At 40.6% G+C, this 27188-nt stretch overlaps 1 protein-coding gene across 3 annotated transcripts in view; it reads right to left on the reverse strand.

Moving 5' to 3' along the window:
• Positions 1-27188, reverse strand: part of pax5 (paired box 5) — a 59393-nt gene that overhangs the window by 6317 nt on the left and 25888 nt on the right. For 2 of the 3 annotated variants that reach the window (XM_008412420.2, XM_008412431.2), the window contains exons 5-10: positions 26846-26971; positions 20073-20257; positions 10364-10496; positions 6218-6319; positions 2709-2795; positions 2054-2140 (exon numbers count right to left, since the gene is read on the reverse strand). In XM_008412420.2, the coding sequence (XP_008410642.1) occupies positions 2054-2140; positions 2709-2795; positions 6218-6319; positions 10364-10496; positions 20073-20257; positions 26846-26971 (720 nt within the window). The remainder of the gene's footprint in view (positions 1-2053; positions 2141-2708; positions 2796-6217; positions 6320-10363; positions 10497-20072; positions 20258-26845; positions 26972-27188) is intronic. The other variant, XM_008412441.2, reaches the window with a different exon arrangement.

The following is a 27188-nucleotide window of genomic DNA, read 5'->3' on the forward strand; positions in this document are numbered from 1 at the left end:
CTCTAAATTTAAGAAGAAACTACATAACATTTCATTCAAGGTTCAATATAATATAGATATGTTTCTCATTTCTTAACGTCAAATGCTTCTTCAGGATACAGTGTGTTGTTTTGCAATGCAGATGAACCAATTTTCTCTTTTTTAATTTGTATATATTTAGATTTTTATAATTTTTCATGCACTTTATACAAGATCTGTGTCACATAAAAAGGAATGAAAATCACAATACTTTTTCAGAAACTAAAATATAAGGCATATACAATAAAATAAGATTAAGTGTGAAATGTAAGAATTTTTATCATCATTTATCTTCTCAAGACGTCAGAACATTTGACTACCGATGGAAATGAACTGGTACAAAATGGTTATTTCTGGGTATAAAAGGAAGGGAGGCTGGGATGAAGTGGCAAAGTGTGGGTTCAAAATAAAGAAACAAAGCACAAATTTCCTTTTTCACTCAGCAGCAATTCACAAATATCAATAAAGAGAAAAACAAGCTCGTGCTTTGGCAGTGTAAAAAGTTAATCGTAGTAAGAAGAAAATTAAGCCTCAATTATATGTCGGTTCTTGAATAACTGATCTGGTCTTCACAACAGATTCTACGAAGACATTATTTATTAAACAAAATAATATAATTTAAATGGGGTGCACTCACTTTTTTACTATGAATTTATACTGATCAAAAATCAAAAGAGTAATTTATTTTTATAATTTATGTTTTTTTCTCATCTATTAGTAATCAGTTTGTGTGATATAGTGACATCTACTGACTACTAGAAGAGATGTACTATTTCATTTAATTTTTTCAAATAATTTCTCTTCAAGTGGGATTTTTTTCTCCAACTTAATGAATGTATTCAGAATAAATTCTTCTAATTCTTCAGAAAGATTAATTTACTTTTAGCTGTACTCATCTTTATTTCAAAAGTGGCTAATGCTGAACCATTACCTCCTTAAATGACAGTGACTGCAGAGAAACAAAGGAGCTTTATTAACATCCACTGCATCAAAACAGGAAATGAAGGCCTGCTGCATGTCTCCAAACTAAGTGCAGATACTGGGATTGTTTTATGCTTTTATGATGTTAGTTACAATAATTCTGATTTAAATTACAGTCATAAATCAAGAATTTTACAAGAAAACAGATATTGTAATACCTTAAACCTTTTTTCACCGACTCCAGCTCATTTCTGCCCCCCACCCTGCACTTTGCTCACAATGTCATCATGCTCATGAATCTCAGTAATTATGTTGGACAGAGTCATTTCTATTACAGATAGGAATGATGGTTAAAATGACAAAAATATGACTCGCTCTGTAATAAATCTGAATTCTCTTTTTAAATGCAGTGTAAATGTGAAATGAGCGGCTTCAATTTTCTGCTAAGATTATATTTCAGCGTGGAGCGGAGCAGTGAAAGGCAGGCAAGAGATGACATGAGCTGATGAGGCTAATGGCAGAAAAAATAGTCTCTCTTTCACGTACAACCAATAGATTGAGCTTGACTTTCTTTCTCTCTCGGCGGCTCCCCGCCCTCACAGAGATACTCCTCTCACCGTCCAAGTGACAGTCCAAGTTGACACGCCAAGTACAGCTCTACCACCACTGATCCCTTGAGTCTATTCTCTCTCCAGGGAGGAGGTCAATTCAATACCATAACCCCAAGAGCACACACAGAAACCCTCTCCCTCTCACCTTAATACACACACCTGTCTCTGTCCCTTCCATCAATCAGAGCAGCTGAACGCCGACAGGTTGTGTCTGTCCACAGGTAATCTCGGGAGCGTCTTTGGGGAAGTGAGGCATTAAGTCGAACTGACAAACTCTTTAGTCCCACTCTAGATTTTAGAAACCCTCCCCCCTGGTTTTACTTTTAAAACAGGAGATTTTCTCATTTGGCATTTCGTTCTTTTTCTCCAGCTTTGGCGTCTCCAAACCTGAATCTCTCGTTCTCCACACATTCTTCTATTGGTTTACTCCACTGAATTTGCTTCTCATCGCCTGTTTGCTTGCGAAGTAACTTTTCTCTTTTACTCCCTCTCTTTCCACCTACCTTGCATTTGTCCTGCCTGACTGGTGAAGAGACTGGACGAGCAGCCGATCTCCGTCCCCAGGAGAGACCCATAGTCCTGCTGAAACACTGCAGAGGGATGGAGGGAAGCAGGAAAATTGATGAGAGGAAAGGAGAAGGTGCGAAGGACTCTGCATGTCTTAACCGTGTCTACGGTTTGCTCAGGCTGATGTGTATTTTAAGTTTTCTACCACACATTGCTCTAGTTTGGTCTCATCCAAGCAGATCAACTTCTTCCATATGTTTGCTGTGTCACCTGCATGACTTGTTGGAAAATGCAAAGGGGACTTCTTCAGGATTTCTTTTGACAATTGTTTACAGATTTCACCACCTGAGACCAGATCTCTACAGATACTTCTGAATCACCAGCGGCCTCTTGGCAGCTTTTTTTGATTACAAATTCAGTTTACAATTCTATCATAAAACCCACTTTCCTTAACCTGCTGTCCCCAATTCCTCACTTCTCTTCTCTTCATCCTTTTATATGGAGAATATTGCGAAAGATTTTTACAATCCACTTCAGTGTAAGAGTAAAGGGAAGCTATATAGCCATCGGAACAAGGGTTTTGGCAAAATTAAATGACATTCAGTAGCACATTTATTCATATTTGCATATAAATATTTGTGATATACCAACCTAATAGGCTAGGGTTTGGAAATCTCCATGATTCATTGTACGTGGAATACTGTGGGTGGGAATATGGACTTCCAGAAAAATCTCCCCCTGGAAAAAAGCACAAAACATGGTATGTTGAGAAACAATGAGGAACTGAACACAATAACTACGGTGTTCCACGTCTTTAACTTAGCTTGGTTTAATTATTTTATCTTATACTGGTTTAGCCTGTTTTAGTCTAGATTAATACATCATGTAGTTTAAGGTATTTAGTTTTATTAGTTTGTTAGTTTAACCAATTTAGTTTAAACTACTGAACATTAACTTCTATCCCGTGTTTCCAACACACTCAGACTAGTTGAATGTGTCCGAGTTGGAGAGCTCAGTCGGACTGCAGCGGTCCTTCCACCCAGTGGATGATAGGTTAGCTTTTCTCCCTCATTTACTACTCACTGTCTGGGGTCTACTCTTCCTCATGTCTTCTCCTCCCTCGCCTCCCTCCAATCTTTTATCTTTATTTTTCTCCTTTCTCCTCTGGATCGCCTGAGTACAGACCACCCGTCACCCTTCACATCAAAACAACATTCTCCTCTACTTCTTTCCCCCATTTCTCTGCTGACTTACTCTCCTTTTCTCAGTCTTTTGCTCTTTCTTTTATTTTTTTTCCTCCTGAACCATCCCTCCTCCCAGGGGATCCCTCTCCCATAGCTGACAGTCACAGACCCTGATGCCCCCTCCCTCCGTTCTGCCTCCCTCTCACCCCCTCCAACCCATTCCTCTTCCCTGCCTCTCGTTCTGTCGGTTCTGCCTCAGTGCTTTCCTACACCCCCTCCGAGTGTCAGCACCCCTGCTGCAGAGAGAAGGAGACAGAGAGACGGAGTGGGAAGGGGAACAGCAGAAGAGAGTTGCTTGCTTAATGAAGGTATGATATTAGACAGAGTGAACAAAAAGGAGGATAATTTGGCAGAGGAGTGCTGAGATAAAGCAAAGCTGGCAAGTCAAAGTTTCTAGATTATCTCTTTCAACACTTCTAGCCAGCTCATGGAGTCGGCTTTAAAAAATTCACTGAAGAGAAACTTCAGTGGCGACGTTAGCTGTGTGTTTTTGTGCGCGCACGTTTTCCTTTTTGCGAGTGTACATTTAGTTGCGTCTGTCAGGTGGGGGTCTCAGGATGTGGTCTCCATGGCACCCCCGGGCGCGAACATCCTCTCCCTTGTCATCGCCGCGGTGACGGCGATGTGTCAGGTTGTTTAGCAGACGCGAGACGGAGGGTAGAGAGGAGTAGGGAAGAAAGCTCAGGGGTCTCCCTGGTGTAGCTCGGTGTCAAGGTCGCACACACAGACACTGTCAAAAACAAACACACAAACAACGGCACGCACCAGCCCAAACACACACTCAAATATCCTGTCAAAGCCGAGGACAGCACAGTGGGACAGGGCGACAGGGTTACCCATCTTTAGACGTGCTGTTCCTACATGTCCACTGAGACTCAGTGTGTACATCAATTCATGGACATGTGCGTGTGTGTGTGTGTGGGGGTGTGTGTGTGTGTGTGTGTGTGTGTGTGTGTGTGTGTGTGTGTGTGTGTGTGTGTGTGTGTGAATGACTGGGAATACACAGAGACAACAGCATGCAAACAACATTGTTTTGGGCCTTGTGTTTCCATATTTACACAGCAGTATCTTTAACACGACCACCGCTGTTGGTGTGAGTGTCAAGAAAAGAGAGAAGAAGAACAGCGTTCCAGGATTGAAACACAAAAGTGCAGTGGAAGGCGGAGTGGAAGGGAATGAATGAATTAGTCGTGGGTCACTGGTGATTCTCATTAAAAACAAATTACTAATGTTGAGGAGGGACAGCTGTGCTACTGTGGCTGCTTTCTAATGATACACAGAGAAAAACACACACATATAGAGCCTCCAACACACAGTTTACACAGGTATACGAACACAAATGCCACCCTCCGGGACCACTGTCAGCCACGGCAGACAGAAAAGGAAGAGGAAGTGGCACTGCCATGTATGCTCTTCCAACACACACACACACACGCACACACACACACGCGCACACACACACACAACCTACACAATGCATACACTGTAGAAACTCAACTTATGTTTATGGATCACTTTAAAGGAAGTCAGATTCAATATTTGAGTTTGTTTTTGTTGGGAACTTAAAACATATAACATGCCTTTCATACAACCAGGTAAAGGATCACATAGCGGCTTGTTATAGCGTCATGCTTTTGGACTAAGAACATCCCCAACATGACACCAGTACTTCCTGTACAGTAGAAACTCGTTCTGCAAAAGGAGAACTGCAAACCCTGCAAAAACCGAATGTTTTCACACCGGGATAATCCGACAGACTCAGTTAAACGTGGCAGGGAATGTCGAAAAATATTGCACATTTGTTTAGAAGAAACTTCCCAGTATGAGCAACATGCAAGGCAGCAAACTATCCAGAATGGTTCTCTATGTACAGAAAAAGACTGCTGGGAAAGGGAGAATTTGACATCTTGAAGTAGCCACGTAGATGAAAAGAGAAGTATTCAGATCACACTCTTGCTGGACTGGCTGTTTGCTTAATAACAATAAGCAAATGGCAGCAAGATTCAAGAAAACTGATTATTTCTCAGAGTCCAGAGTGCATTTGTTTGGTCTGCACCAGCTGTCCCTTAAGCTCCCTAAATGTTGTGGACCATCCAAAGAAATAAAATCAGGTCCATTTCAAGACGACTGTGCAGCCGTGGTGTGAAAGCGTGCTACGGCTCAAAAGCAATGTCTGAAAAATTCAGCCGGCCTCCAGACTGAACACCAGTCACAACAAGGTCCCACCTCAAAATCCACCATGCCAGATGCTGTTAGTTATTGTTTAATAGATGGAGCTCTTCTTAATAGGGACTCCAGAGTAAGTCCATCGCTAATCTGTGTATGTTTTGTTAGTTTTTGAGATAATAATTCGTTTTTTTTCCACAGCAGTATCTGTGCCTTAAGTTAACTTACATGGAAGCTTTCTCTGCAAATGTTCCTGCAGATTTAAGTCCTGGTCCTCTGTCCTCAGCATTCGGTCGACTCGTCATTCTAAATTGTCCTTGTTGTCAGTGTGTGCACTCATGGGTGGGCAGGTGACCCATTGAAGGTGTAAAGTGCTTCTTGGTAGCCTCATCGACTGCAACAGGATATGTGCCTGACCCCACGTAAGTGGATATAGAGGATAGATGGATGTTTATGGTAAAACATTGACTTAAGGTTTGACCTTTGGCAAGTTTAGGGTTTTGTCAGTGCCTTGGTAATCTTTGGCCCCAATCCAGAAAGCAAACCAGTACTGTTGCAGTGTTTGTTATTCAGTGTCATCCTGTTAGATTCTCTTACCCTGTCATCACCTCTGACCTGTAGATGCTCCTCAGTAAATGGACATTTTATTTCCCTGACCTTTTTTTGCCATGTGGTAACTTTTGGGGTGAATATTTGTGGATTCTAGGTAAAACAAGTTATATTTTTTTGCATGTTTGTGTGCATACCCACCAGGTACCATGCCAGTGAGAGAGGGAGTGGAGTAGCTGCCCTGTCCAGTTGGGGGCACATGAGGAGGGTAGCCCGGCAGAGTTGTGCTGGCCAGATCTCGACCTGTTAAGACACAGAAAAAATATCCTCTTATCAGTATCTTACTCCTCTCTGTGTCATTACAGTCACCAATATGCTGTCGTCATCATTCTTATCTCTCTAGCAGTTAATTGTGTGCAGAGATCTACAAATTTCTATTGGTCTAAAACTCACAACACCCAGAAATATCTGTAGTAGCATTGGAATGTTGCTCTTTCAGCGGCTCATTCAAGATGTGTCTCTTCCGTTTGCTTCTTCCTTCCTTGTTTCCCATCCTCTGGCATCTATTAATTTAGTGACTCTCTATTCTATTGTTTCCTCCACCGCCTCCTCCTTCTGTCAGTAGGTGGATGGGATATATAACTGCATTAGACTACATGACAGTGTGTCGCCCCAAATCATTTCTCTATGTTTGCGTGCCGTAGACATTGGGAGTGTGAGGAGAGGGCACCCTCCATTTATCATCATCACATACACACACACACACACCAGCACCCTCCTCCTGCTGTCTGCACACACACATTTATCATCATCACAAGCAGCTCAGATACTAACACCATCAATCCCATTCACTTTCCCTCCACTTAACCAGCACTAACTGAGAGGAAGCAGGAGGAGGGCAGAAGAGAGAAATAAGAAAAAACGGCTGTGAAATATTTCATGAAGAATGGTATGAAAAAAAGCTATTACAATTAGTGGTTTACAGGAAACATCATCGACACTATTCACAACCTCAATCTTTAGTGTTTTCTTTGGGAGATTTTGTGTGAAAGACAAAGAAGATGATGACTTGAGACATAACAGAGCTGGAAGGAGAATGATGCATGTGTGTTCAAAACTTTTTAAAAAGTTAACTTGGAAAAGCGAAGAAATAATTCAGGCTATTTTAGGTAACAAGCTTTGAACATCCCATCAAAAAACATTAATCATCAAATTTGCCAAGAGATTCATATTAACTCTGAAAGAGCTGCAGAGATCCACAGTTCAGGTGGTAAAATCTATCTGTAGCACTTGTCGAAAGCACTTGAGAGGCAAGAAAAACAGACGTTGAAACCGAGAAACCAGAAAACCCTTTTTCAGTTTGTTACAAGCAATGGAGGTGGACACAGTGGACATGCACAAGAAGATGCTCTGGTCAGCAGTGACCAAGACATACATCTCTTTGATCTGTGTATAAAGTGCTACTCTGAACATCTTTCTTACTCTGAAGAAAGAGAATTTGGAAGAATTTTCTTTCTTCCAAATAATTTTTCTCAGCAGACACAGGAAAGCTGGTTAGAGCTGATGATAGGATGGATGGAGCTAAACACAACCAGAAGAAACCTGTTGGAGGTTGCAGATAGCTTCTGGGCCACAGCTTCATTTAAAGGAAACACATGTTCATGTGTTGAAATGTCTCAGTCAAATCTAGATCTACATTTTTAAGCAATCCTGCGTCTAAACCTTCAAACCATGTACACGCAAAATTCAAAAGACCTGCTGCCAAATTGCAGCAAAAGCTGATTCTGATTCTGACTCAGGATGGCTGCACATGAATTCACACCACACTTGGGTTCTTATTAGTAAAGGAAATGGGAATATCATGGATGTGTTTTCTTTTTTCCGATAGCTAAGTAACGCTAACCAATACTTGTTGGACACTCAAAACGAGGCACTCACCTAATCTTGCCTCCTGTCTTAAGTGATGGTTTATCATGCATGATCATTTTCTCACAATGAAAAGAACGATCATGAGATATAAATAATCCAATTCTCTTTCTTCCAAATTTTTGTCCACTTACGTTAGCCTCCTCAGCTCCTTCTCTGAATGCAATTTCCCCTCCCTCTTTGATTTTCTCCCTTTTTCAGCCTCCCTCTGTCCCTCTAAGCCTCCTCTCTCCTGTCTCGTGTAGTAAAGTTTTTCTTGGTGTTTGACGCGACAGCGAGGCATTAGCGCAGACGGGCTGCTCATCCGCTCAGGGTCAGTGCACAGGGCACGGAGGAGAGGGAGAAGAGGGTGGGAGCGGGGAGAGATGGACTCTCTACAGCCAAGTTAGAGGGGGCAGACAGGGCCAGATCCTCAGAGATGTGTGTTTGCGTGCGTGTGTGTGTGTGGGTGTGTGCACGTTCTCATGCACTGTTTTTGTGCATATGTATGGCAGTTGTATTGATGTATCTGTTCTCCACAGCTTTTCTTTAGAGGTCAACAAACAAGTACAAGTCTCCTCCGCGCTCACTTGCAGCTACAGATGAGCACGCGTTTTCTGTCCTACTGGTCTGCCTGTCTCATTCGCCGCATCAAAGAGCCATCAGAACAACCCTGTCAAGCCCAGGGGGATCAACGACATGCACAGTGTCCCTCCTTTGCGTCTTCCCACCCTGGTGTACTGGCGGACGTTCGGAGTAAAGGAAAGGGGCGTGCGGGATCGCGAAGAAGGGTCGAGCATGTAGATGCTGCTTTCCAGCATGTGTCCAGAGTATCAACGCTTCAAGGATGCAAAAAAACACTGCGTCAAACACACGGACGTCTGGTCCCCTAGAGGGAGCTCTGTTCTGAGGGAAAAGACAGCCGAGGAAATGCATGCATAATATTCAGAAGGTGTGTGCGCATGTGAATGTGAACGTGTGTGTTTGCATGCATAAGCAGAAATGGAAATTTTTCATCTCTCTCTCTTTTTCTCACACTCTGTCTTTTTCCCCCTGCTCTGGTGTGTGCAGGTAATATCCCTCTGTGGTTTGAGAGAGAGAGGGAGTAAAAGAAAGAACCTATTCCCAGATATCCCAAATTCCCAGATCAATGATTCCCTTCATTACAGATGGGAGTGTTAAAGGCTTGTCCAAGTGCTCCCTGGTCTGCTCTTAATTAATCGCGCCTCTCCCTGTGCCCCTAAATGGAGAAGGAGCAGAGAGCGAGGTGTTCACTTTTCCTCCACCTTTCCTTAAATCCCTTTCCTCCACTTAATTGACATTCAAAGCACTGAGCTCTTTAAGCAGTGCTCTGAGCACTTAGATTATGCAGTTTAAACTACTGCTAAGAAGAATGGCATTAGCTCCAGTGTGTTTTTGTTTATAATTATCCCTTTCCTCTATTTCAAAGATTTAAGGTAAGTTTTTGGTTTGTCCTGTGAATTGGATTAATGTGCAGCCAGAGGTTGGTTAAGCACCACTTCCTTTAGAAGAAATAATTTATTCAGTGTTTCACATGCAGTAGGAAAGGGACATGATCTTAGTTTGGAGAATGAGAGGAACGTTCTTGTGAAAGTCAAGAATAAAAACTGCTTTTAAAAAAAACTTATTGATAAGCAAATAACATTAAAAGGATTTATTTTTAAAATATTCTCAGTAGATTCAGAAACCAATTTTTATTTTACCAATTAGTTTTTAGTTTCTCGAGTTTAAATTAAGTGCTCTTAGCTGTGTTTACTCCTTATAGTAAAGTATCCCTACACAGTCAGTTTTTCCTAATTTTATGCAAGGTTTCTGCAAAGAGTGGATGTCGCTGGATCTGAATCCACTTTGAGGAGCTTCTGGACGTCCGAACAAGCCGTTACCAGTAGAGGCTATTTTAGTGACAAACCCTTCAGCTTAGAGAGGAACTAAATTCATGTATCATGTATCAACTAAAGCAGGTTGATACATGACAATTAGCAGGTTTATCTGACACATGACACAATCTTTATTTACCGTTCTAATCCTTCACTTCGTCGGATGTCCATTGGCTTCTGAAACTTTGAATTTCTTCAAAGCCTCAACTTTAAACAGTTTTCCGTTTTGATGTTTGTTAATTAAGTAGATACTTGATAACCTTTAGCTATTTTTTAGTAAATACAAAAAAAGCTCTTGTTACAGTCTGTCAGTGAGCATCATGTAGTTTATGAGAACTGTTTGTCTTGTAAATGAGTTGATTAACTGAGTGTTTCATGGGATTTTTTCTCTGCGCTCTGTAATAAACTTCAGAGTTAGACTTACTTTACCTTCTTCTTTATGTGTGCAGTTGTTAAATCTATGGAAATGTGTAGTTTCTGTTTCAGATAAAAGAGTTTGAGTTATGAACACTGAAGGAATTTAAACGTTTTTGTTTTTTTCCACCTGGGACTAGCGGGTAGGATTGTGGGCCGGAGACGTTGGATCCTAACTCCGTCCCTGTGCCCGGATTGGCCAAACTGTTCTTCATCTCGTCCAGTCCGCCTGCTAGAGAGGCCATGGCCGAGTAGTCCGATGTCTGGAAGGAAGCAGAAAGGAAAAGGAAAAATAGATTTATTAGACAGCAAATCCAAATCATGATACTCTGTGTTGAAAATAATATCAAGGCACGATTGTGCCCCGTGTGGAGTACAGCTGTGAGCAATCTGTTTATTATGTCCACAGTATATCCTGCATGTTGCACCTTCCTCACAGCGATGAGCAAAGCAGCTTTTCCTTTGAGCACACACACGCACACACACTGATGTACAGAAACACACCTACAGCTGAGAGTTTATTGATCTGTTTACAAAGGCAGGGATTTACTGTACAACCAAGTCCAACAGTCTGTAACCGCAGGATCAGCTCGCACTTTCTCTTCATCCCTCTCATCCCAGCGCTCACACGGTACATACACAACAAACATATATTTACCCACACACACACACACACACAGACTGTGGCTATAAGACAAAGCCTCTTGTCTCCCCAGATACCAACCTAAGAATGGTGATCTTCTCAATATACACACACACACACACCCAATGCTCTGAACATTACAGAAAGAAACAAAACCCAAAACCACACAAGGAGGAAAAGGTTTAAGTGACAAAAAAAAATATGTGCTTGATGTAGCAGTGGAAATATTTCCAGCACGAAACTCTAAATTATTTTCAGAAATAGGTGAAAAAGGTCTAAAGCTTCTAATTCTAAATGCCAATTATATCATTGCTATGTTAATAAATCTGTTTATGCTTCTTGAGCTTTTTCATGTTTTGTCACGTTATAATTACCAACTTCAGTGTATTTTATTATTATTTATGTAATAGTTCACGAAAAAGTGGTGATTGATTGTCATGCTCAAGTAAGAAGAAGAGGAGTTTTCAAGATTTCTTACTAATAAATCTGCATCTGAATTCAAGTTTGAACTCTTATTACAGGTTCTCAGTGGGATGGAAGTTTGACTTTGACTGGGCCATTCTAATATTGTTTGATCTAAACCATTACCTTCTAATTCTAGCTGTGTGTTTGGGGTCAATTTTCTGCTGGAAAGTGAAGTTCTTCTGCAGTTTCAGTTTTTTAAAACCTCTAATATATTTTCTTCACAAATATATTGAAGAATATATTTCAATATATTTGAAATATATATTTCAAATGTATTGAAATATATTCAAATATATTTGAAATATATTCAAATATATATATTTGAAATATATTCAAATATGTATATTTGAATATATATATTCAAATATACATATTTGAATATATATATATTTGAATATTGTTTACAATGCTTTGTAAACAATGCATTGTTTAAAAAGCATTGTCAACAATGCTTTGTTGACAATGCTTGTAAACAAAGCATTGTGCTTTGTTTACAAGCATAAACAAAGTACAATGCTGCCTCATCATATCTGCAGGATATAACTATAATGCATCATTTCACCTTTTTCCTCTGTGTCCTCTACTTGACTTGTGGAAAGATAAAAGTGGACTTCTTGTATTTTTCTGCCAACTCTTCTTTAATAACCAAATATGTAGAGTTAACAACCAGTGATTCGTTCTGTCAAACAATTCTCCCATGTAACATCTGCTTTTCTGCAAGAGATAAATTTCCTGTAGAGTTACTACAGGAGTTTTGGCACAGCTAGATTTTATCTATTAATAAATTGACTCCTAAAGGCAAACTGATTTCACCAAAGTCTATTAAGAGGATCAAGATGACATATTATGCACATTTTTATTTAAATACAATTTTGAAACTGTTTATCAACTTATCAAATGACATTTTAGCTTAATTCTCTCATCAGCGACGAGACATTCAGCTCTGCAGAGGCTCGGTAATGAGTGGTTCATTTAATTCAGGTGTGTAGGAGCAGGAGTGCATCTAGAAGTTGCAGGTCGGGGCTGGAATCGGGCACCCGAGATTTAGCACTACATTGTGTTGATTTATAACAGAAAATTAAAGACCTTTATGGTTGTAGCCAAAAATTTAGCTGTAAATTTCATAGCATACCGCAACAAATATAAACTTTGTGCAAAATTTTATGTCAAATTTTTTATGACGGATTATTATAACTATATAATCAGGTGACAAACTTGTCTTTTTCCAGAGAAACCAGCATGCCAGCTCTTCCCAAAAGCCAGACTGCAGCCTGTCCACTCACCTGTGTTTGACACCGGCTTTCAGCCATGACCCATCCATCCTCGTCTCTCTGAGAGGTCTGTCATTGTGCGTGAGTATATGTGGGTGGTTCTGGTAATTTAGAGAGATGATGGCGACACTGATGGCCGAGAATATATAGATTAAACACCAGAGACTGTCTGGACAGGAACATTCCTGGCGGGCTGATGACCGGTCTCCTAGTGGGTTTAGGTGTGAGTGCACGAACATCTGACTCTCTTGAGTATATTTTGTTATAGAATTGTCCATGTTCACATAAAAAGGAGAAGGCAGTGGTCCTCATTTATCAATCGAACAAACTGTGAAAAATTGGGTTTATGGTCATTTTCCCATCTTTTCTCATTTTGGAATCCATCACCGTGGATCTGAATGTGAGATATGCCGTGAAGTCTGAGGCAGTATGTGAAGCTTTATGTTGCTGCGGTACTGCAAAGAAAGTCAAGCTGCGTTACAGAATTGAATCAGTGAGTGAAACAGGGACCCAAATCCATGACACCTTATTTAGGCTTAGATTTTTATTACTTTCCACAAGGTATTTGAATGGTTTCAGAGTTACACCTTAGATACTTGGAAAAGTTTAGAGGCTCTAAATCACAAAATGTGGTGGAGAATATCTTCATTTTCAGGTATGTGAATAATTAATGACAAAGCTGTTGGGTTATTGTTTAATTGAAAACCTCCAATAAGAGGAGAAAACATGTCCTATTGATTCAGAATCCCTTTTATTTCAAAACCTAACACAAAAACACAAGATTGATGAGCACTTTTTGCTCGTATTTGCATCTGCGTACTTGCTGAGATTTCACATCTCATCACTGGATTCTGAAAAAAAAACGTAACTAAATATACATGCATAAGAGATGACTGCTGTATATGACAGAGAAAGTCTAAGGCAGCCTCGACATTTATGCAAAATATTATGTTTGATGCTTGCTTTTATTTGATGCTCTGTAGTCTGATGAGATGATATGGTCTTTTAGAGGGAGACAAGATCTAACTCAGAACTGCAAAAAATATAATAGGAAATGAAGTTATTATTGAATGTATCCTTTTTAGCAATATTTTGTTTGTAGATTCCATGCATGAGGTCACCACACTATAAATAAATATGGATGTTGGTAATATCCATATTGTTTCCAGGTGATGGCTGGATCACCATTTGACTATCTGTTGTAATTGGCTAAAAAACACAAAGTTTCAGAAATCATACATCAAAACTGTCCTTGGATCATTCCAGCACCCAAATCTAGTCCAGTTTTGAGAAAAAAAACACTGAATAACTCTTAAGTTAACCCACATTTTGTCCAAAATTATTGACCAACTAGATTGCCTCTTATGTCAACATCAGAATACAGAGCGCATCAATAAGAAACGTCAGCGCTGCTTGTGCTGTTCCCTGAGTTAAGCTTGGAGCAAAACTTGTTACATACTTAACAATTATTTATCAAATATTTTACTTTGACTCATCAAATGTCTTCCATTCCTCTTTCCTGTGTGTGCGTGTGCGTGTGTGTGTGTGTGTGTGTGTGTGTGTGTGTGTGTGTGTGTGTGTGTGTGTGTGTGTGTGTGAGAGTGTGTGTGTTTGTGAGGGGTGGTGGGAAGGGAAGGAGGGTGCGGGGGGTGATAAGGTGAGAGTGTCGCACTGACCCTTTTAATACGTCTGCATCTGTGTGTAAGTGTAGGCGTTTGTTTGTGCTCACTGACCTCTTAAACACCCCTGTGCTCGTCAACACACAGCACAACCACTGGACTGTGACCTGCCAAATAAGAGCTTACCCTGTACACTTACACACCTCTCTCTTTCTGGTCCTTTTTACACTTCCGGCACATTTTTAAGCCCCTTCACCCCCTCCCCCCCCCTTTTTTTTTTCCCTGTCAGAAAGAGGACCTGCAGTTTTTTTCCCTAAACCAATCAAAGATGCTATCCCTGCGTACCCCCCACGCACCAACACAACCAAATCCTGGCTGCTAGGTCTCATTATAATAGCATCTAATGTGTCCATGTAGCCATGTGTAGAGCCAGCCAGCAGCACCAGCCGAGAAGAAAGGGTCTGCTGTGGTAATTGGTCATGATGAAGTTTGGCCAGTGGGGTGACAGGCCCGCTAAGCAAGATGGATCATTCTCATTCGCACCCGTAAATGTTGTCAATTCCACCGCTCATACAGCGCCATCAGCTCTCATCAAAGGAAAAGGGACGCAGCTGCGGGGGCCGAGGAGGGGGCTGAACTTGGGGTGGGGGGGTTGGTAATTCTGATGGGGAGGAGTTGGACAACCAGGCAGGACGAAGGGGAGGATGGCAGGATAATGTGGACCTGGTTCAACAATTATAGGTGATTACATATGAAGTTTTATAGGGAAATGTACACGTAAGAATCTCCCTTTTTTCTTGCTCATTCTTTATAGTCAAAATTGCAAAGTTTGGAAATGGATGCTGGATAGAATGGTACCATGAAAAAGTAAAACGCACTAAAAATAGTGATTTAAAAAAGTGTTTTTTACTGCTATAAACATGAAAAAATAAAGTGCATTTTGCGGAACTTCTGATCCAATTGATCAATTATTATTAGCTGTATTAATATATGACCACGTCCGATCAGCTGCTGTTGGTGCTGCTTCACCTGTTCTGCATGTCTGGGTAAGTTGGTTTTCATCAGTCCAGACAGAGCCTCTGCATAGTTTAGAATGAGATGAAACTGTGTTGTTATCAGCTCATTTCTGCTACATTTAAGTTCCACTTTGGTGCATTTTGTAGCAGTGCCAAATTTTATGACACGCCCAAAAACTTTGCTGTTGCTCAGAAGGCAATCAGTCTGTTCATGCCACATGTAGTAACTATGATGGCCCTCAGAAATCAGACCTTTTACAGACATTAGGAGTCATCATGACTTTAAATGAGTAATCTTTAATTATCCACAAAAGTTTCCTAAGACTGTAAAAACTATCAGACTGAAGGTGCTTGTTTGAAGGTCTGCGTACGCGTGTCAAACATTTCTTTAAATTTAAATGAGGTTACGCAATTAGTTTAAAACTTTATACTCTTTTGAAATGATTAATGATAAACTAATTAGTTTATGCATTTTTAAAAGAGGACATTTTTGGAATAAATTCTTTAGTATGATTCTTAAAATGCCATGCCGTATGCTTGAATTAGACTGATGCTCCTTTTATTTTCTAGAGATTTGGAAATGTTTCTCTCTGGAAACTGAAACAAACAGAAATGGAAATATAGTGAATAAGTAATATTTTATATGAGACAGCTGGTTATATCTGTAGTACCTGAATGTAAGCTAAGTACTCCTATAAACTAATACAAAAAATATCAGATGAAGGGGAAGCAGAAGCATTTTTTTTTATGAACGCAGCATGTTCATATGACATTCAAGTGCAAAGTAGACACAATAAAATAAAATGTCCTTTATTAGTCTTTTGATTCTGGGATAGGTTGGTTAGAACTGTAAACAGTCTGTCCATCTAAATCTCAACAAAAGATTTATTTAGAAATAAAACCATGCATAAATTTGTTAACCCTTGAAATGCAGTATTTATTAGGTTTAAAATTACATGTTTTGGTTTGTAAGTTTAGTTCTGTAAGATGACAGCTTATACACTGTAGAGGTATAAATGTCTGACTGAATTAATTACAGGACAGAAAATAAAGCTGCATTTAATTGAATGATCTCCTAATATAAAGAAAAAGTGACAGATTAGATTTTCTTCCCAAGTTCCCCTGATTGTGCTTCTACAGCACAAACTAAGATTACATAAAATAAAACGTGTATGTATTAAAACCAAATCTTTAATTCAAAAATGTGGGTGACTTTTACTCTGAGGCTCCGTTAGCAAAGCAGCTGAATTCTCAGTGAGTTTCTTGCCTTTTATACACCAGATTGCCTGAGATGTGGTAAGGTGGAGTTTCAGAGCACAAATCCACATCAGTGACAGATGAGCCCTAATCGTCCCTCTGAAACACACACACACACACACACACACACACACACACACACACACACACACACACACACACACAGACGCCAGCCGTGCTGGCTTGAACCATTTGCATAATAGTATTTCTCTTTTTCTCCATTCTCCAAATAGATCCTGATTTCTCTCCCCCCGCACCCCTCTCCCTCCTGGCTCCCTTTTCCCTCTCCACATTGTCTTCTGCACCCCTGATGGAAAAGGCTTGGCTATAAACAAACACAATTCCCTGAGTGGCCCGCAAACAGAGACAGGGATTGTCGGGGAAAGAATTTATCTGAACTCAAACTGAGCGTGGCAGCAGTGGGGAGGATATTCATTTTCAGACAGATAACCCACACAGACCTTAACTCCAGGGGGAGGCGGTCTAGATATAATGCTTCAAATACAATGTCTGGCTTACTTTTCTTACCTATCAATATGATATGCTATTTACACCCTGTTATTCAAGAATTATTGTCACATTTGCTGTTGTGAGAACAACAATGGATGGGAAAATTAATTGACTCCCCCTTTGATGGCTTCGCTGGCCATGAAGAGTTCAAACCAAAAAAAGATTCAACTTTCCTGTTAAAATAGTTTCAACTTCTCTGAAAATGTTTTCTTGATCCTCTGGCTTTAGCCGTTTTGAGCAGGTTCAACCTTTGGAGGAAACGATACCAGAAGAACAAACTTAGCATCGCAAACACAGTTTGAAGGCAGAGCGTGGCGTATTTGTAAGCAAGTAGAAGTTTTTTTATTTGAGAGCAAAATTCTGAGTTTGAATAGTGCCACCTTTAACATTTCAAACAAGAAAATCCTGTTTTCAAGTGGATGTACATGTTTCAAAAACATAAAAACCCCTCACATTCTCAACATTTAGTAAACTCCACCAGAATCAGACGATGTACTCCTAGATTCGTACCGGAAGATGATCACCATACGTGACACTCATCCTTGCTACTTTGGTTTATTCTTTCACACTGCAGCAGGTTTTGGTTTACATCCAAACGTAGATTGGAGGTGTAAACCTTTTCTGTCTTTCATTGATTTTCAGACTGGAAAACGATCAAACTGTGCTGGTGAGTGCAGAGGAGGGCATTTGGACCCGGGGTTGCCGAAACGGGTGAGGGCGCAGTCAGCCCGCCTGATTTATCAGCTGAGTAATAAGAAGTGATTGAAGGGAAATTCAAATGAACTCTCCCTGACAGGCGCACTTGCAGACAGGCACACATGCAAACACGCACACATAAATTATCAGCGCAGCTTAATAGACTACAGGCAGCGGGGAGCAAGAGCAGCACAGGGAGATGAGATAAAACAATGGAGTAAAAGTCTAAAACAAAATAAACAAGTTAGAAGAGTAGCTGAGGCTGATGGTTCAAATTGCATTTGACACAAGTTTTGGCTCTTCAGCTATGGACAAATTACTTCTCATGAGCCACAAATATTGAAAAAAATGAACTGAAATCAAAATGTCCATGTTGTAAAAGTGGTTCCTTTTTTATTTCTCCACTTGGTTCTCTGTTTCCTTTCTTCCTTACATGCACATCCGCTGACTCCCCTGCACACGTCATCACCGTTAGGGGAAAGTGCATTTAAAGCTGTCAGTCTCAATGCAGTCTGACCCTACTTGACCAAAACCACACCACCACTGGTACGCACCCACGCACACACACACACACACGCACGCACGCACGCACCCACGCACACACACACACACACACACACACACACACACACACACACACGCACACACACACACATATTAATACACACACCTTAGCTCACATACCAGAGAGGCTAAGCTGTAGCTGTCAGTGGGTGTGACTGTCAATCACCCTCTCCAGGAAAAACGGGGGATGGGCATGAGTAGATGCCTGGATTTCTTTGTGATGTTTTGCAACCTAAAGCCAGTTTGACCCCAGTGTGACACAGATTTTAAAGGGACTCATTCCAAACCCTGACCTCAATGGCTCAGAGAGGACACTGACCTAGGAATCATGGGTATTTATGATGTCAGATCTCAGTCTATAGAGCTACTCCAACCAATACCTGTCGACCTCTTGCCCCGACCCGCCACCCTCCTCATGTTGGTCAAATGGGAGTGAATGGGTTAAAAAGTCCAACTCTGCCCTGTAGGTCTAAGGCTATAACCTGTCCTACTAAAACTTCTCTGGGGTCTGTCTGGGTTCATGTACTTGACACTGGCTGTATAAATAAACTTGAAAAGTGTTTTCCTGAAAAAAAAAAAAAAAAAACTGTAGAGGAAAATTGTCATTTTGAGACAAGGTCCAAAACATTTCCCTAATGCTGAGAGCAGGGCTGCACATTAGAAGACATCTGAAAAAGGCGGACGGAATACAAATGCTAGCGTGCTCACATTTTGTTATGCAAAGTACTACTTACACCTGTCTATTCCGCTCAGATTTCCATTAATTCATTGCCGGAAAAGGGCGGGAGGTCAATTTAGATGCAGCATTAAGAGACACAGACACACCCTCTCTCGTCTCTTGTCTCTCCCATTCACGCGGATATGCAGTTCATCCCCTGTGTGCATCAGCATGCCGGATGCCCCATTTCCATCACCGTCCTGGAAGCAGCAGGAAGTGAGGTCATAATGAAAGCTGGGTCGATACGCTCATTAACCCCTGCAGTGTGTCTAGATTAACTGAATGTCGATAAACTACCCTCACTGCGTCTCGGCAGTGTCCATCAGACCGCAGGAATCCACACAGAAACACAAAACAAAAGTTCATTTACACATTCTCCGAACACCCAATGATTGAGCTGAGAAATTAATAGCATATGCAGAGATTATGCGATTTTGGTCAACATTGGCATGGCATGGCAAGGCAGAGCAGGCAGGCTTTTTTAGCTGTAAGCAGAGATCCCTCTGTTAGCTTGCAAGGTTTGCATCAGCAGCTTCAAATATTAGTCAGCATGTTTCAGTGCGACAGCATCAGAAATTCAAGATGGACACCTCTAATATCAACAACTCTTTGCAAGACGATTTATATCTTTGTCACATTTTGCCATGTTATTACTAGAAACATCAATGTATTTTTGACACAAAATAAGGGATAATTGTGAAGTAGAAGGAACATTATTCACATTTCATTCTTTACAATAAAGTTCTAAAAGGTGTGATGTGTAAAATGGTAAATGGCCTGTAGTTGTATTGTGCCTTGTCAAGTCCAGAGGACTCCAATCAGTGATTCACCCATTTATCTCTGCGGCTCAACTCACAAATGTTTTTTTCCTTACTGTTGTGGCACCTTTTAGGGAGAAATAAACATCTTTTTCCACAGTATAGGATTTGTTACCATGACGCATTGTTGCAACAGCGAAATAATTAACCAAACATAAATGTTTCAAACTTTCTGTATGATAAGTGATGACTGTAAATCTATGACATATAACCCCTGTACCTTTTGGCCTTAGCCAGAGCCTGCACAATGCCTTGCCCTTACCTTGCCAGAGTCAGGGCTCACATAGAGCTCAGTGGTGGTTTGGATTGGACAAGATGGCTGTCTGTCAAAGAGGCGGTCCAATACCTCAATCTGCTGCGGCGAGAACAGCTCCCCTCTCATCTGCTTCCTGAGGAAGTCCCGCCCACTGTGGCCATGCCCGTTAGCCAGCGGTGACTCCTGTAAAACTGCACAGAGGGGACACCAGGTAGGAGTGACATTAGAAAGGTTGCAGCAGGAAAATGTTAAGAGGATGCAGAATAAAGAAGGTGGGGAAATGAAAAAGGTGACTAGAAGCAATGGCTACTGGATGTATTTCTGAGATGGACACGGGGAAAAAAGTTAGCTGTCTGAAAGAAAGTCCAGTGAACTGATTCAGGATTGAAAGACTTCATAGATTGTGGAGACTCAGAGAAAATCGCATACAAATGCAATCCATTACCTGGCATACGCTGTCTCTCCTTCTTGATCTCTCAGAAGTACACCCTCTCTGCTCTTATAAACACAATCCTCCCTCCCGCTCGTCGCATCGCCCATACACACACGTGCACACAAATATATATGGCTTCGGTATCAGTATTAGACTGTGAGCTCTTGTATCCTGCAGTTATTGCTCGGCTGAGGGACTGAACGAGACAATTATAAGAACTCTGAGGAGTCGCAGCCCACAAATGATTAGAAAAGAGAGAACGAGAGAAAAAGATAAAGAGAAAAAGGGGATGAGGGTGAAAATCCCCTGCTATAGAGCCAATTCATTGCTCCAAACTGCTCCTGAGAGCCTATTTTAGTCCTGGGGGTCACAGTGCGTTCGATGTGTGTCAGAGAGTGTGTATGTGTGTCCTGGGTAGTGATATGACAGACAGGTTGAAAAGAGGTACGGGACTTCAAATTTCTATTTTTTATTTTTTTTTCATTTGGACAGAAAATACGGATTCATTTGGGGAAAGGCTTTGGTTTTAAAGAAGGAGAGAGATGTAGAGATAAAAACCAAAGAAAGAAAAATTGACAAAGTAGAAAGAAAGCTCATGCTGAAATGCTGTTTGATTGCTAAATAGGCTCAAAATCGAAAGTAAATATATTTTTCTAATAAATTGAATATAATTTCTTCAGTTTTTGTGTTAAAAATTAAAATCCAGATGATTTCTGACCTTTTGACTTCCAGAAAATGATATTTTCTGCACTTATTTGGAGGTCAGGGCCAAAATTGTTCATACGGTAGGATGACTGAGACAGAAACGTGGGAGCAAATAAGCAGTTTATTTTTGTCACTATCACTGCTTTTAAGGTAAACACAGCCGTGCTAAGTTTTGAGGTTGAGAAAACTACAACTTTCACCTCAGATCTACCACTTGATTGAAATTCCTATGGTGAATATTATTTAATGAAATAACAAACCCGCATTTCCTGATGATAAACCTTGAGTAAATTATGAATGCATTAAAAAAAATCATCATTTCTCAAACTGCGTACAATTCATGACATACTATTTCTGTACAAACAAACCTTTAAAAAATTATGAAACAGCAAAGAGCTATACAACCCATGAGGATTACATCAAGATCTATTCTCTACATACTAATATTGGGAGCTGAAGCTGTTATTAGCCATTTAGTCTGTAGCCATTTTCCATTCATACTCAAAATTTAGTTCAGTTTGCAATCAAAATTATGGAAAATGTAATTTTTCTACAAGTGTAACTTGGAGAACAACAACTTTCCACACTGGAATTCTGACTTGTTGTATTTCTAACTCGGAACATGGAAACAATAGACGGAACACAGCATAAGGACAACAGTGATCTTAATAAATGTTCAATTTGCCTTTGTAGACTAACGTTCAGCCTTGTTAAAATTGTGAAGCAGTCCTGGAACAGCCACTGGTTTGGGTTTATTTTGAAGACTTTGTCTACACCTCATATCTCCAGACAGCATCTATACGTCCCATTCGCAGAGTTGACAAACACTTTTTTCAGCACACAAGCCCTCTTTCAGCAGTTCTCTCACCAACAAACACCTCGATCCTAATCTCTCTTTTACTCTTGTAGTCTCGTCACACTCGCACTCATACACAGGTGCTGGGAGCGCGGCGAGTGCACGGTCCAGGTCTCCGATGGCAGACCAATCAGGAGACAGATAAAGGCGGTATGATGCTTTAGCCTGGTAACCCACAGCAACCCATTTAATCCCACTGGCCAGTCGCTGTGATGGAATTCAATTGATCAATCATGTAGCTCTGATGGCACCATTTCAGCCAGCTTATTGCTTTCTGCTTTCTCTCTAACACATACAGACACACACACAAGTCCACTCCGAAACACTGACCTAAGCTCGCCACTGTAGCATACCCTCAAACGACCGCAGAACGACAGAATGAAGAGGAGTTACTGTAGTTGAGCAGAAAGAACAAAGCTTTCACTTGTCATAATCAATATTGTCCATTCATGTGTGTGAATGTGTATGGATGCTTCTTGGCGTTGATGTAGGTGTGTTTGTGGGTGGGTAGCTTGATATCCGGCCCTCATTGTATCCATGGATGGGTAAAGAAACTCATTGCCGTGACGGGTTAAATCCTATTCACTGTCAGACACACACACACCCACACACACAGCTGCCTCTATCTCTGTGATTCGGTCTCAGAAGGGAAGCGTTTCTCTTCCCTCTTTTTCAGAGCAGAACAAAACAAACAATGAACCTTCATTGTTCCCTTCTTCTGCCTTTTCCCTCTCCCCTCCGCCTCTTCTGTCTTCCTCTCCGACGACGGCTCAGCCTGCCTTTGACTTTCTTTTTTTAAAGCAACCCCACAAGCAGTTTGGATGATTAATCCTAAAACATGGAAGAATTAAAGTTGTCAGCTATTCAGTGTGCCAGTGTGTGCTTACTGAGGGTGGGATATTACCTGTGTGAATCTTATTAAAGTTGACATACTGTAGATTATCTCAACAGGAGAAGTGTCTGACCTAACAACTGAAGCTTGTAGCTAAACTTGTGTGTGGTTGTGTATGTATGCGTGTGTGTGTGTGTCAAAAGATCAAAGTTTTGGGAGGTGCTGAGCGGAGCCACGGTTGAAGGGCACGGATCTCCCCCCTTCCTGCTTTCCGCCATCCTCCATATCTTTTTCTCACTCCAAGTTTCTTTTATTCGGTAAGCTGCTGCATGTCACAGTGGATGCACAAGGGGGTAAGAGGTCAATGTGGCATTCTGGGTAAGTGCCAATGAATCAAGTTCTGCTTCACACACACACACGCACACACACACAAACACACACAAAAAACAGCCCTTGGAGCTGTGGTGTTGTATGACTTTTCTTCAAATAGGACAAAAATAGGTTGAAATAAAAATAAAACATCCACCCTGCAGTAATCGATCCACCTGTTCTGGAGCTCATGTCCATGTTGAATCCACAGGGACACACTCGCACACATTCACACGCGTGCGTGCACGCAAGCAGCCTTAACGTGCAACAAGAATAGGTTAAGGTACAATGGTCCCCTTTTGGCCCCACAAGTCAAGTTCCTCCATTCACTCCCATTCAAATCCATTCTGCTCTCAGTCACCCTCTACTTCCCCTCGCTTTGGCTAGAGGGCACAGGTCACCACAGGGTTTTACCCCCACACACTCCTCCCACCAAAACACAAACACACACAAATACATGCTGCTGATTCCTCCTTCATGTGTTCCCACCACTTGCACAGCTGCTGTTTGAAAGCTAATGTTACTGTTCTGGAAGTAAAATAGTCCTTATGCTACGGTATGATGTAATTTCCTCCCATCAATGTCATAGCAATAAACGCAGGCTTATATTACTCTTCATCTCTAAATTGGGTTCTTTATTTGTTATTCTTTAATGAAAATATGTCGTCTGAACTGAGGGGTGAAACCAAACCACACAACATGTATCTGATCCTGTGGTTGGGATGTGTGTCACTACCTTTAGCAGAATTTTGAGTTGTCAAAGTGACATTATTGGCCAAAAAACTATTGACATAAATGAGAGATCAAGAAAACTGACGAATTTCACATACATTTTAAGTCTAACTGGATTGTCAAACATTTGGATAATAGACAAAAACATTTTGTTAATGAATGGTAATTAATACCTCTTTTTTCAGTTTCCCCAAATCTATTGTTTTAGTAAGATAAGGTTTTGAGAAAAACTTCCCTGTTAAAGTATAAAACTCTCTTTCTCTGTACATAAAAGATGGAAATCGTTAAGAAAAGGTTTACACTTTTGAGGTAACGCTCCTGTACAGAAAGCAGAGGCTCTGTGTCTTTTATGCAAATGTGGATTTTCAAGAGAAACCTCAGTAATAACACACAAATGTAGCAAAACAAGGGAAATAAAATGAATTATGTTATTCTTGGGAAATAAATTAGACATATTTGTATTGTATACAGTTATGATATGCCATTTAAATTGAGCTAAGCAAAACCATAGAAGCAAATGTCTAAACACAAGTGTAAACAGTTGTAAATTAGTTGCAGATAAATATGTAATCCTATACTTAATAAATGTATTTCCATAACCTTAGCAACTCGACACATGCACATCGCAAATTATATTTCCTCAAAAATGTTTCCATCCACCTTCACATATTTCTATCATCCTTTCTCTCTGACTTCAACAAACGCCACCGTTCTCCACGTTAACTCCTACCGCACTGTGTAAAATATTCACGTTTTTTAATTAAACAGTCATTTTAACAAAGTCGACAAAGGAACAATGAGATTGTTGGCTTCATGTCTACATGACCTGTAGTATATGTGCGCGAATGTCAACTCCGACAAACATATGGGCGTGCGTGTATGTGAGACGCGTGCTGCATTGTTTGTCAGTGTGTACGTGTTTGTCTGTCCATGTCAGCGCATGCTGTTCCTGCTGTCGCCCCTTGCTGTGTGTGTGTGTCATTATCCAGCGGGGGCTGCTCTAATGGAAGCTGTGATTAGCAATGCTGTTAATTAGACCACAGAGCCAACCCCACAGACCTCTGCCATAGAAACGCTGCAGATAAAACTCTACCCCAAAACGTCACAGTAGGCAAAATCAGGCCGACGTGAGGCTTTCTGACCACCTCAGTGAAATATGAAACGATACAATGTTTTGTTTTCTTTTATTAAGTATGGTGAAGTTGAAAAAAAGAATTCGGGTCAATGCAAGCTGGTTAAAAGTTAATTAGTTATTTAGTCAAAAGTAGCCAAAAAAATGTTATATCAAAGTTTTTCACTAATACAGGAAACTTTTTGTTAAAAAAAATTAATGACGGCCTTCTTTTCTGTCAACTATTTCATTGGTCACTGCAAGTTTTCAACGCCCTAAAGCAGCAAAGCAGTCCCAGGTCCTTACAGTACCAGCATCATGTTTGATTGTTCTTCATCTAAAATGCTGTTAATTTTACTCCAGATGTAACAAGATGAATATATGTTTCAAATCTCTCCTCAGCCATTTTTATCCATGTCTCTCTTTTATTCCTGGATCATAAAAAGTGACCTTAAGGCAATAATGCTTTAGATGTTCTCTTTGGGTTTTTACTGGGAGAATTGTCAATGTGTCTTGGGGTAATTTCGGTAGATAGTGGCTCCCACTGCGATTCTTGTGAGACCAAACAGTTTTGTAGCACTTTCCAGACTCACATATGCCCATTAGGTTCTATTCTGTTCTTGAGTTTCTTTAGATTTATTGCTTCCTGTACTACTTAGAAAAATTTTAAATAAAAAAAATATCAAATTGATGTTGGTTCCATAAAATTATGTGAGTGCAGCTGCAAAATTGACGGTTTTGTATTTTCTGGTACATCCTGGACAAGCCCCCAAATTGTTTAATGAAAGCTGAGAAAAGACATCCATAAATTTGGACAATGATTTGAGTGTCGTCATGCCAAAATTTTTTAGTTGTTTTTGAGCTAACCAGTATTTAGAACCTCGAGTTCTCTCATGACTTATCTGTCTCAGTTTGTAAGAAGTTGTGGTGTTTGCATGTATATGTTAACTTGGTAGAAAGTGGATAGACTTGATAACAAAAATGTAGCTGAATTCTCATCTTGATTTGTGTTTGGATTTAAAGCTCACATTTGGGGGAGTTTAGGACTTTGTTAATCCACTGATGGGTAAGCAGGTAATATCGAGCACATCATGGTTCATCTGGGATTCACCTGTATCCGGCTGAAATGATTTGAAAATTCATCAGGGGTGGGAAAATTCACCCATACGATGTGTGTGTGTCTGTGCTTGTAAGGAGAAAGAGACACCAAACGAGTAAGCGAGAGAGAGAGAAATAGCCCCTGGTGGCATTCTGTCACCCTACTTCACTCCAACATCTGGTGCTGTCTCATTTACCGCAGGAGACCGTCTGTGTGATGGCTTTTTAATGCCACTGATTCTACCACATACACACTCATAATCACACACACATCCGCTACACACACGCACACACACACACACACACACAGAGGTTCACACTCACATTAGCATGCAACATTGATCCAGTATGACAGCACATATGATCAATAGAGCATGCATTAATATTACTTCTCAGGTGGGCCTCCAGTGGAGCGCAGTTGGTAAACAAACACGGGATTCTCATTCAAGATGTTTGGTTTACAGCTCCCAGACTTCATATATGCACGCACTCACATATTTGTCATTGATATTTATGTTTTTCAGTGGAGGAGATCTTCCAGGTTTCACCAGCACTTTATCTGTTATTTCCAATGTGTACAGTTGAAATGTCAATTTGATTGGAAAAATGCAAAGATTTAGAAAAATGCAGGTTAACTACGTACCTTCATCCCTCTTCCTCTTGCCCACATCAGCAGCAGAACTGATTCCCAGGATGCCACTGATTGAGTACGACGAGCCAGCAGAGTCGCTGGTGACCGCTGAAACCTGCGTGGCAGCTACGGACGTCGCTGCAGACAGATCACATGATGGGTTAAAAAAAGATGCATCATAAATCAGAAAAATAGTCTTTTTGTGGACATTTTTCTCCACAGAAGAAAAGCTCTCTCTCAAACTAAAGTTGAACTGAATTTGTTCCACCGATTTTATCCAACAGTCCCGATATTAACACTGTATGTTACACTGAGCCCAAACTTTGTGTACTCGTATATTAGACTTTTTTCTCCT

This window comes from Poecilia reticulata, linkage group LG1, assembly GCF_000633615.1.
Source record: "Poecilia reticulata strain Guanapo linkage group LG1, Guppy_female_1.0+MT, whole genome shotgun sequence".
NCBI lineage: Eukaryota > Metazoa > Chordata > Actinopteri > Cyprinodontiformes > Poeciliidae > Poecilia > Poecilia reticulata.